A 12,947-nucleotide genomic window follows, 5' to 3' on the forward strand; every position below is an offset into this window, starting at 1 on the left:
ATTTGATTAATAAAAGAATACATAATCGTCAAAGAATAACATGTATTTTCCTATATTATTTTACAGGTAAACCGACGTTATTGTGGCCCACCGTTACCATGTTTTCATTTCAGGCGATGTCAAATTATGGGCTGTTGTTAAATTATTTTTTACGGTAGACAATTTGATGTCTCCATTATTTTTGGTTGTTTCAATGGCAAAATATTGAAGTTTTTAGTAACGTGAGAAAAAAATCGTCACAGATATCCATAATATTAATTATTGAAACAGCCTGCTTCGGGTTTGCAGACATAAATAATCTCATTAATTATGAAAATTAAGTTGTCTCAAGGTCTCTTAACATAATTGTCAGCAATAACGCGCACAGAGAATAGAGTTCATTTTAAAAAGCGCGAGCGTAATATGAACAATTTTTTTGACTCATAAATTTCGATATTACGCATTTTGTAATTGGACTAAGGCTACTGAAACCGCCTTAGGAAAAGCGCGGTTAAGCGGGTGCCGAGGAACAAAGAGCTCCCACAATCTCTGCGCACATACCTATGGCGCGGTTCAGTGGTGTGGGTCGTATCACATTTTATTAAATCATTTATGTTATTGAAAATCTACATCAATGCATGGTTAATTTGACCACTCATCGTCGATATAAAATAAACATTCAATAAACAGATTCAATGAAAATAAGAAAAGTAGCTTAAATTGAATGGCTTAGTAATGTAATCATACATTCCATTCACAACTAAAATTAATGAAACATTACAGGCTACTACTAAGTAATGGTACTTTGGTTTCCACTATAATCATTTAACTTTTATAAAATTAAACAAATTGTATGATGTAGAAATATATTTTATGTATAAACAAAATTCACATTGGAAAAAATACATTTAAGAACATTAAATTGATCAAGCATTTGCGAGTGGTTCCAGCTCTGCAAAATACTTGGCATCCGCCTCGGCCAGCTGTTCCAGCACGTCGTCCACCTCAGAGGTAGGGAAGCGTTCTACCCAGGAAGCCACCATGCCCTCTGCACTTGCCGGGTATCGTTTAAGTTTAACCTCGTTATCTGGATTTCAAGGAAAAATTTAATATCATACTAGTTTCTAAGGAGAATATACAAGACTTAAATATATTCTAAAAATAGACAGTCAGTCCGTAAGGCTCAAAGTTTCAATGTAAACACAATTACACACTATATATTTATTTGCTTGCGATTTGAGGGTCTATCGACTCATATAATTTTTGTAGACTGCTTTTTGTACATGCACTGTATGACACTAGTTCAGTTGATTTTCCGGGGCAAGCAGGTATTCTAAAATATTGAAAGGAAATCAATATTTCGTAAGCAATTTTTTTATTTAGTTTCTTTTTGCTTACAAAGATAAAAATTAAAATTTTTTTCATATTTGAGACAAATTCATATATAATTTTAACCTAAGTTCTATGTACATATGTATACTAGCAGTCTCCCCTTTTCATGACTTGCATTGCCCTTGTAAACCTACAAATTACTGATTTTAAGGAATTCGGTTGAATTTAAAAATAGTTTAAAATTTTTTACATCCCAAAAAAATATTCTGGTTTATACTTATAAAAACAAGTCTGAAAAAAATATTTTTATGGCACCAATCTTCCTTGCGCTTAATTCAGCTCTCTCAGCTGACCTCTACTCTGTGAAGGAAATTTTCTTATCAAATTTCAAGTCTCCAAACTTTATGGTTTCAGAGATATCGTCACCCCTCGGTATTATGCTATTGCGCCGGGCGTGGACCAGACCGTGATCCACCTTGTGGCCCGGTGTCCCGCATTCGGGGGACTCCGGTTCGGCTTCGAGTGCCGGTCTGGGGTTCAAATCAGGGAGGAGACAATACCCTCCCTGATTGGTGGCGAAAACAAAACGACATTTATATCTCTATGCAGAGAAATCGCCAAAAAAGCGATTGAAAGAAACAAAACAAACAATTTATAAAAAAGATAAAACAAAATAAAAGGCTAAGAGAACAAATATGTGATAATTATAATATAAGTTACAATGATAAGAAAATGTTAATCAAAATTACAAATTAAATGTCAAAAGAAAAAAAAGGGAAGAATGTCAGACGAACAGAGCGAACGAGAAAGAAAGTAGAAATGTAGCACGAAAGACAGACAAGACCGAAAGAGTATGTGATGAACGACAGAAGAGTATGAAAATAAAAATAACTGTGAAAAAATAAATTGAAAAATAAGTCCCTGTCCCACCTAAGATAGGGGAACGAGAGGCCCCCAATAGCGGGGGTCATTTAAAAAAAAAAAAATTATGCTATTGCGAGCTTATTCAGTTTCTGTCAAATTCGGGATTTACACCTTGTAAATTTTCTAAGGTAAAATTATGTAAACGAAGTTCTAATGAGGAGAATCGTTAGACCGAGTACGATATTATTCGCGGGAAAATAGTTCGATAAGTTGCCACTAATGGGTATTACTGGCAACTTTTTTTATGAATATATTTTCGGTAACGTTTTATTACCACAATCTATTTTAAAGAATCGGCCTCAAACTAAGTCAATGCGAAAAAAGCTGAAAAATCTTTTGCGGTGAAAGAGTTGTCAGAGTATGTACACATGAATTATATCGTAATGAAATCTTACTTACGACGGTCAATATCAAATTTCGTTCGAATAACATCGTAAAGGACACTCAAAAACTTTTAAATTTTATTTCAGTAAAATCTATTTTTCGTAATAAAACAGATCATTTCCAGAATATATAAACACAAAATCAAAAATGGATGCAAACACTAATAGCTATTATTTGGTATATAAATTACCCTTGCAGGATGAATATAATAAAAGTTATCAATGAAATTCGGTTGTTTGTTTCTCATATAAAATTAGATTTTTGGGATCATGGGTTTTTGAGCGACGATATAACCACTGACTAACCCATTGGTGGAATTATATATATATATATATATACACATGTTTCTGTAAGTATGGAAGTATAGATATAATATTTATTGACCTTGAAGCGAAGTATTAGGCTGTACGAATATGTTTCTGGGCTGCTTATGCAGCATCACGATGTCGCGCCAACGCGACCACGGTTCCTCCAGCCGGCTGTAGCGCGCAAACAACGCCTCGGCGCCCGCCGCATCGCCAGTCGCCTTTAATGTCTGTAGTTTCACTAGGAATTCGCCTGCAAATTGAAAAAATAAATAATGAATATTTTTTAAAAAAAAACTATAAATTTTAAAAAACTTTGTGATAACGTGAAACTCGGGTCTTACTATTTTTCGACCAGACATTCGGGCATTCTAGAGATCAGGCCGTTCGTAAGACGACAAGTATAGATAAGAAAAATGCGACGCTACGAGGGATATTATAATAAATTTATATAAATGGGATTGGTTTTGAGTAAACGACACAATGTTCATTTCAATCATTTCAATCACCTGCAGAACATCCTCAACCAGACAGACGTGTAAGCCATGTCAATGAAAAAATATTAAAAGCACGAGAAGATATTTAATACAAAAATTGTATGTTCGTACTTAACAGAAACAGCTGTTGCAGTGCCCTTTACGATGTCTTAGTCCGTTATAAATACGGCAAAATTCTGTTTACCTTCGACAATTATGTGGTAATTACTTTTTTTATAATAAATTAATAGTGTGTGAGGTAATCGCAATAGCATTGTCACTTCTAATAACAAATGAGGTTAGTAAATTAACGAGGAAAATTATATTTTATTATTTACCAATGATCCTTTTGCCGTCGGTGGCGAGGCGACTGCGGTCCAGCGTGAGCAACAGGTTCCTGTCGGGCTCGGGCTCCGTCACAGTCAGCAAGCCATCGCCTTCCAGCTCCAATAAGCGCATCAATACGAAACGTGCACGCGCGTGCGCCTAGAGCGACAATTTTTACTATATTTTTTTAAACAAAGTAATTCATCTGACTTATTTTTATTAATCTAATAGATTCAGGCGTTAACTCGCGAAAGACCATCCTAACTAAGAAAGGGACTAATATTTAACTATTTCCGCTATGCAGCAATAGTCGTGCAATGAAGTGCACCGCCCGCCAGCCCGCTGATAAATGCGCGTGCGATAAGGTAAAATTCATATAAATATGACAGAATAATAAAGATAAACATTAAACTTATTTACATCACACTTGCTTCAGAAAGAATAAAGAAAATAAAATGAATTAACGGACAAATAATCGTAGGTCTAGTAAATAATTCTTAACTATTTTCTTAAAAATAGGTAGTGAGTTAGCACGTCTTATACTCAGCTGTAAATCATTCCACAATCGAATGGCCTGTGTGAAAAGATCAAGATTCAAAAAAAGATTCTGATGTTAAACAAAACTGCGTACACCGCTGTTTACAGTGGAATAAAGTGTCTTGGAATTCACTTTTGGCAAATTTTAAATTAAGGATGAGCCATTTGTTGAGCCAACAAGTTTTGCATGTTATACCTATAGATGCTATATGTAGATATAGTCAGTTTTATCTCTAGTTCTGCTTAGTTCTAACACAAGAGTTATTTTATATTTCCCTTGAAACATTTTGACAGGATTTTTTTATTCAAGTTTACAATACTTTGCTGATTGATGTTCGAACTTTAAGTGAGCTTTTACTGCTTGGACATTTAAAATTATTTAATACTGTATTATATTCCTCGATTCCTACATACATATATAATTCACACTTGCATTAATTATGCACGATTGCCACTGCTCACAAAACAAATTTACAGAGGACGTGCAGAATTTTCCTCTGTGTACCAAAATACCACACTCCGATGGGGATTACGCCGCGTTTGGCAGTCAGTTTGGCGATGATATACCCTTAAATATACAGGCAGTCAGTTTGGCAATGATATACCCTTACATATAAATCATTGGAGTGGCTTATGCCTTGCTGAGAGCATCAATGGGCTGAAAAAATAACAAGAGTAGTTTCTTGCCTGCAACCAAGTTTTTGTTGAAGGTTGATACATCTCTGTTGCCTTGGCAGCGCCATTCCACAGTAAACTCAGCCAGTTTACATAAATTACATCTTCTGCTTCTTGTCCTTCGTAGCCGAAAATTCTGTAACACAAAAAGAGTTTTTGGGTTAACCCTTTGGCCTTTAAACACGAGTCTGATTTGTGGCGTAAACGAAAGCTGCGGGACTGACTCGTAATGAAAAATTGGTCCCATAGACAAAAGTCACGAGTCTGGATCGTGGTTATAGGCCAAAGGTTTAATCTATTAAATAGTCATTGCAATGCAAAATACACATTTTGCGCCAGTTCAAATACACGATAGTACATTTGAATGTCATGGCGGCGCGCGACCGATTTTCTTGTCAACTATTGCACTCGAAATTGCCAAAAATCTTGTCGACCAAAGGAGTAATAAAATATAAATAAAAATTGTAAATTCTTACCACATAATAGATTACAAATATTTTAAATTCCTAACATTCTCACTGACATAATATTAAAAATATACCAGAAAGACTTACTTAAGTATTTCTGGTCGCAACGATAGATAGAGGCCGACAGCCTCCGCGCGACACTCCTCAAAGGCCGAGCCCAACGTCGTGAACTTGCTGTCGTACGTCTCGCCTTCCGTATACCACGCCTCTATTTCTTTACCTTCAATAAAGTTCAATATTACATTAAGTTTTGACGTACTTTTTTTCAAATTGCCCTCGCTATTGGGAGCCTCTCACTCTCCCCTGTTATATTTATGGGACAGGGCCTTAAAATCTAATTATAACATCCTTAATTAAAATACTTATTTACTTTCATAATTAAACAAATTTTGAATATTTACATAGCTTTCTGTTTTGTTTATTTTAGCTTTATTTATTTCGCGTTAGTGTTTTTTCCCTATTCCTTTTATTTCTTACCCGACCTGTACTATTTTCAATTCTTTATTTCTATTAATTACATCGTCAGTTATCGCTCTGCAACATTTGAGGAACGCAGGCCGGTCTTCGTTACTTTTGCGTACTTTAGAACAGCCAGCGTTTTTGGCGGACTATATAAGCACCTTTATATAATAAGCCTAGTTATCAATATATACGACTATATTTATAGGGATTACTTGTAATGAACTAAAATCAAATTAAGTCCCAATCTAATATCTTTCAACTTAAGGTATGTTGCTAAGGGCCCAGAACAAATTCAGTCATTTTTATTATTTATAGGTCAACAAATATGTTTAACACCGGTCAGAGCAATAAATACCCAAACTATATTATCACTTAAAGGGTATCATACGCAACCGTCATAATTAAAATTTAGTGCCTATGTAAGGCTATACTATATTTTTCTTTAAGGAATTGGTGTTGTATATTATGTGTTCATGTTTGAAAGTTTTTAATTGTGTTTGATCATCGTGCATATAGTGTCATAACTGAACTGAACTGAATGAATCTGAATAGTTATTTTACATATATGTACAATAGAAATATAAACAATTATACCCTTTCGTTTCAGTAAGGATAGCGATAAGTTTAGTCCATTATACGCAAACCTTTAAGATCAAAGTATTGAAGAAATTACTTATTGCCATAAAATTGAAGTTAGCGATGAACGACTTTCTATAGCTTACCCGTAAGAGGATTCTTCACCTTTTCTTTGTCGAAGTTAAAAGTGCCATCCGCATTTTGACGCAGTAGTTTTCCGCTACCGTGGCCCAATAGCTCATGCAGACCCACTTGTACCTAGGAACCAAAAGATCCTTCATCACATCATACTTAACTTTTATTTTCAATAACATCACTAGCTTGATATATCATTTGGCCAACACTTTCGTATATTTGATAAAAAAAAACTTTTAGTACTTTGAATTATTAATTTGAAGGACATTGTTGAAAACTAAAGCGGCGCCCATCTTTGATAAACTTCATATTGTGAAATGTCTGTTATTGGTGATGTTATTAAGGCAAAAATTAAAAGTTAATGTTCACCACTTGATCATTCAGCTCCCATGTTATAAACAATATTAGAGAGCACCCTCAAAATCTTAAAAAAAAATCCTACTATCGAAGGTAAATATCAACCTAACATAGCTGTTTATTACTACATTAATGATAGTTACAACTGATGGTAATTGTAATTAAGAGCTTACTTCAAAGGAAGCGACCCTGTATTTCTCCAGCAAGTTTTTATCTGCTTCAGAAAGGAATGGTATGACAGACTCTTTGTATGCTGCTGGAATCACATTGCCGAGAGACACGTTCTTGAAGCCCTCATTTTGACGAATCTCGTCATCTGTAAAAAACACAGTTATTTAATAACATGTTTCTTTATAACAAATATAGACTACAATGAGACCCATCTGATGCTGAATCAAATAGTACTTTTGACTGTAAAAAGTACCATACTGTTTTGATGTACTTGGATGGCTACAGTCATCTTGCTAGCTCCCCTAATGTTTTGTTGGGCCCTTTAAAATGACTAATTACTATTAAAAGAGTCTTTAAATAATATTGAACTTTTCCCCGATGATAATTTATAAATATATAATATGATAGATAATTAATTATACATCGAATTAATGTGTCGAAAAACATTTAACTAGAAAGTATTATACACTTAAGTTGTATCATACAGTTGTATGCATAAAATAAAAATGTTAATCAAGAATTTATACAGTTTAAGTCGTAAGTGTGGTGTTTGCAAAACTGCTGTAACAATCCTTGGCGATGTCACATAAAAATTCATCAACTTATCTATCATTCAACAATTCACTCTGGGTATGCATAGGCTTTCTTGACAAATTTTATTTCTGCTGTGAAATATGGTATACAAGTTGCATTCTGTATGGAAAATAAAATTCTAAAATATGCTGCAATGCCTAAGAAAGAAATCATCACTTTATTTTTCTTGAAATTACTCACAATTAGGAATGTTGATGCCTGCAGGGATGCCACTGCCAGAGAATGTCAAAACATCCAAACTGGTAAAGTCAGGCCGAAGAAAAGTGTCCTTCTCTAAATCTTGGCCCCATGGCAAAAGCTTGATGAAGCCTTCTGCGCCGTCGACCAGACAACCGAATTTCTTAGACATCTCCTTGTTTACCATTGCCACAAAGCCTTCGAATTCGCCTCTTTGACCACTTGGGTCACGGTAAGTTTCTATGAAGCCTTGGTACCTGTTTCAAAATAAGTATTGCCTGTTACAATAATGCTATCAAGCACTTTTAATAAACATAAAAAACATTCAATAATGTTACAGCAGTTTTTTTTTAATAACTAAGAACATTACTGATATCAGAGAGTTGTTTTTACCAGATTTTATAAGATATTTTGTTAAAAAAGTTATATTAATAATTATAATAGCTGTTTCTTACGTTTCAATTATTGGTCCCTTATCTTTAATCCAAAACCGGCTGCCTTCTTTATGCTCATCTAAGTCGCCTTCTTTGAAGCTGTTTATGTAATGTTTTAACATATTTTTCTCATTATCATTTGCCGCATATTCCACCGCCTTTGCAAGGTTGTCGCCCGCTAGTTTTAATAGCGCTGAATAATCTCCACGGGTAACTTGGAAATATGCATTCTTATATTTCTCCTTATCCATTGTTAGTGGCGGCTTTGATGATGATTCAACACTTGCCAGATGAATTGTATATAAAGGTACTAGAACATGGTAAACAGATAAAACTTATAAATTATAATAAAATAAAATATTTTGTAATACTGTCTAGTTTTTCAAAAAGTTATCACTTTAATTAACTTATTAACTTATAAAGTTCTTTTAATACAATTTGTTGAGCATATCGACGCCAAGCCAGTGTACCTTGCCAAAGCAAATAAATAATTACAAAGATACTCACAACCGTCATCAGATACAGTCTTAAATGTCCGACAAATATAAGCTTCAATGCGTTTAGTTTTCATCCAATCATTAACTAAATTTGAATCCTCTTCAGTACAGTTGCTAGAAAAATATGTGGTAACACCCTGAAACATACTTTGAAATGAGATATAAACATCTGACATTATAGGCAGGCATATAATGTATATTATGTTGGTTATTGACAAGAAGGCAATTTTACTTAAAGGTAAGTGTAATTTTGGTAACACAGTGGCAGTGCTTACCTTTCTTACCTACTACAAAATTTACAAAAATTGTAGACTTCCAAAAATCTATGGCCAAATAGAATTTTCACTCTTTACAGCTGTGTACTTGAATATACAATAATATAGCAATATATTAAAGCAAATTAATAATGAAGAATGACAAAATTTTTTATCATACTAGAAAAAAATGCACTAACCTTATCAGCCATACCTAAACTAGTCAGTCTTGGTGCTAAGCTGTAAATAGGATTCTGAACTTTTTGCCATAACTTTAATATATGGGTGTTATCATTCTCATATGCTTTAGAAGATTTAACAATGAGCTCAAATGATTCCTTAGATAGATTTGGAATGAACTTAGTATCACCAAAACCTTTGTAATTTCCACTGTTGGCAAATAAACCACCAGCATACACAAGAAATGCCTGAAAGAAAAGGAAATGAAGGCTATATATTATTTGTTAGTGGAATAAACCGTAAGAACAATATTTTGTAAAAAATAAAATAAAAATAATTGGCATAAAAGGGTTAGGGCAAAAGCACACTACAGCTTTTTACATTCAATTCTTATTTTAAAGGCTCACTGAGGCCTTGTGCAGTAATTAATAAAGATTAGGCCATTAGACTACTATCAGCATAACTTACAAAACTAGATATTAAAGATTGATATTTTCTGCTCAGGTACTATTTTTCCCAAAACAGAAACATTCTTAAAAACATCTCATCGTTTTTTCAGCCCATAGTATTTGCCTACTGCAAGACATAAGCCTCCTCCAAAGATATGATAGGGATACACCATAATCACCATGATTGATAAACAGATTGGCGATTGGTGTGGTATTACAGTTTGCAGAAGACGCTGCTGCTTTTCCTCTGGAAACTTCTTAGTTAGCAGTAGCAATGCCATATAATTTATGTACAATGTGTGAATTATAAGATATAATAAGATTGCATCCTGGGAATTAAACTTGCAACCTACAATTGCAAGTCTCAGTACTCCATCACTGGGCTACCACTGCTCTAAAACCATGTAATGTTATTAAGCATTATATTATTATCTTAACAATGTTAAACAGAATGTACTTAGTAGATCTCCCTTGTGACATAAAATATTGAAAAACAAAAACCATTATGGTGGATCCATGGCCAGCAATTGTTTTAATATGTGTGTCAGTGATATTTCACCTTTGTATTGCAATAAATACAATTGTAATTTGAACATCTGAGTTACTATTAATAAAGTACATATCTAAATAGAAAAATAGTCAAACAGAAACCACAAATGTTTATCAAACAGGAAGTGGTAAAACTATTAAATAAAAAATGTCATAATAGATACATCTTTAACCAGGAAATTTTTTCATGGAATTTTTTTTCTAGTGATAACTGTTTTAACTTATGCATTACTTATATTATTATAGTTACCTGAAAATCATCTTCAGATACTCCAGCTTTCATAGCTGATTCTTTTAGCTTCTCCAGGGACTCCCCAATAAAAATTCTATGGAGAAGTGAAAAGATTTTTGGAGACTCTGGGCTGGTTTGAATTAATACTATGAGTCCCCCATTCCAAGCAGCCTGTAAAACAAAAAAAATATTAAAATGGCATTTGAATAAATATTAGTTATGAGTGGAGTGTCAATATTACTCACAAAATTCAAATGAAAAATGTGCTCACACTTCTGAAACTAAGTATAGTATCCAGAATTGGAATCTGTACATTGGAAAAATCTTATCACAGAAAGATATTAACCATTTTGAAAAACAATAACTAATTAATCTATATATCAGTGTTTGAACATTGTATAATAAAGGCAATGCTTCTCAAAACAAAACCCAGCTGATCTTCACTGCAAGTCTTACTCTAATGTCTGATGTGCCATACCAAATACAGGTACTATTATAAATTATGACATACACATTCTTAATTTTGGACAATACACCAAATATCTAGTTAGACCAGTGTCTAAGTACATATTTTGTGCATAACTAAGTAACAGACAAATCCCAATCAAACTTAAGTTTGCTCAAACTTTGGTGATGTAATGTAATCATCAATTTTATTTATGGTTTTAACTTATTCATGATATGAATGCAACCCATATTTCTTGAGATATTGGCCTACATGATATTTTAATGTTAAACCAATAAATGAACAATCTAAAATATGATCTTTATTTACCCTATGATACAAAAATGTCAAGATTAATTTATTCACCCATTAACTCACAAATGAATACATTGTTTATTTGTTGTACAATATTTACACCCATAAAATTAAATTCTTAAATGAAAAAATACATTTACACAGTATACTTAAAAATTTGTTGAACAATACAGATATATTTACAAAGTTTTAATAGGTTAGAATAATGTCTACAAAATTCTATTTAAAGTATAAGTCTTAAAATAAAATTACGTACCTTACTCAAGTAATGAGCATAAAGTTTCTCTTTGTTAGTCAAGTTATTAAAAGCTTGTGAACTATCTAGTTCCACAAATCGCTGATTATTTGGCAACAGAAAATTAGATTTATCTTCCATTGCTGAAAAAGATACACAACAAAGTTTTACATGGTATAAAAGCAAATCTTTCCTTTATGAAAACTACTTTTACGTGATGACGGATACTGACCATTAACTAATTTTGCCGGTTGAATATTTTTAGGTTTAACTGGTGCCGTTCCAATTAATTTCTTACTATATTTACTAATAAATGAATCAGCATTTATGTGATGCCGGCTTTTTATAAGGTTAATAGTCAGAGTTCGAAACATTTGGACAGATTTCTATTATTATTTTTACACAATATCTATTTCATTTTAATCGTACTTACTAAAAATTTATTTAAGATATATCTCTTAATTTCTATAATAAGAACTGAGAGCCCAGTGGAAATTGTTTTCTGAAGATCTTCAAACAGCACGATTACAACAGATTGAATATAAAAGAGTTGATAGATTATAAATTATGTTTTTTTAGTATTGATAGACAGGTCATGAACATAAACTCAAATATACTTTATTTTAGCTAAATAAATAAGTTAAAGTTCATAAAGTAAATAAAATATACAAAACAAAGTAAGTCTTTCACTTTGTATATTTCACTTGCTAAAATTATTTACGTATTGATATACTCCAGTAAATTCAGTTTTTTGTACTCTGTATTGTCTCTAATAATCGATAATGTGAATGGAATTAAATCTCAAAATTTAATGCAAACTTATCGAGTTACCAGATTCATGCCTCATGAGGCATTTTGAGTAAACTCGAAATAAATCAGCAATAGAAACCGCTCAAGCTAAATTATAATATTTTCGGGTATCCGAGATTGGGTAATTTATTGAAGAAAATCCCTAAACTAGTTTAGTCTTGAGTGACACTTCAACTCGCTTTTCATTTGTGAGCCTTTACATTTATTCAGTCCATATAGCAACTACCTAAAGAATCTAAAATTTCTGCAACCGTTTAAAAAGGAAAAATATTTACATATAATTCAATATCTTTAAATAATTAGGTATATTACTAAGAAAAAAATTAGAATATGTACCATCAGCGCTTTTAAACTTTTAATCCCCGGTTATTGCATATATCACTAAGCCAAAGGTGTTCTTTCGTCACGATTAATAATTACAGAAAAGATCGGTCACTGAGGCCTATTTTTCTTGCTTAGGGTTATTGTGCATACTATTGTAATATAAGTTAGCTAGTATTAATTATAAACGTAGTGCCTAAAATCGTGAAAAAATTATATTTGTAATGAAATTTGTTTTTGCACCTTCTTAAAGATAATTCAAATTATTTTATCTGTACTCAGTTAATAAATATTTGATTTGATGTAATTTATTTTTATTAGTTTCAAAATTGCCTTTTTGTTTCAAAC

The 12,947-nt window shown here is 32.6% G+C and overlaps 1 protein-coding gene across 2 annotated transcripts; it reads right to left on the minus strand.

The window, feature by feature from the left end:
• Positions 1-833: 833 nt before the first annotated feature.
• DppIII (dipeptidyl peptidase 3) lies at positions 834-11,984 on the minus strand. 2 transcript variants are annotated; one of them, XM_068774087.1, is made up of 14 exons: positions 11,902-11,984; positions 11,490-11,611; positions 10,492-10,644; positions 9,264-9,491; positions 8,820-8,946; positions 8,334-8,622; positions 7,882-8,135; positions 7,110-7,252; positions 6,591-6,702; positions 5,494-5,626; positions 4,952-5,075; positions 3,739-3,886; positions 3,004-3,177; positions 834-1,066 (listed from the first exon to the last, which is right to left on the minus strand). In XM_068774087.1, the coding sequence occupies exons 2-14, from the start codon at positions 11,607-11,609 to the stop codon at positions 906-908; spliced, it is 2,166 nt and encodes a 721-aa protein (XP_068630188.1). In that variant the 5' UTR covers positions 11,610-11,611; positions 11,902-11,984; the 3' UTR covers positions 834-905. The 2 variants fall into 2 exon arrangements, with proteins under 2 accessions (XP_068630188.1, XP_068630187.1); XM_068774086.1 differs by lacking the exon at positions 11,902-11,984 and adding an exon at positions 11,701-11,878.
• Positions 11,985-12,947: the final 963 nt, after the last annotated feature.

The sequence above is a fragment of the Battus philenor genome, unplaced genomic scaffold (assembly GCF_028537555.1).
Source record: "Battus philenor isolate CCGP_79_NKW_IND1 unplaced genomic scaffold, ilBatPhil1.0.hap1 SCAF_7, whole genome shotgun sequence".
Taxonomy (NCBI): domain Eukaryota; kingdom Metazoa; phylum Arthropoda; class Insecta; order Lepidoptera; family Papilionidae; genus Battus; species Battus philenor.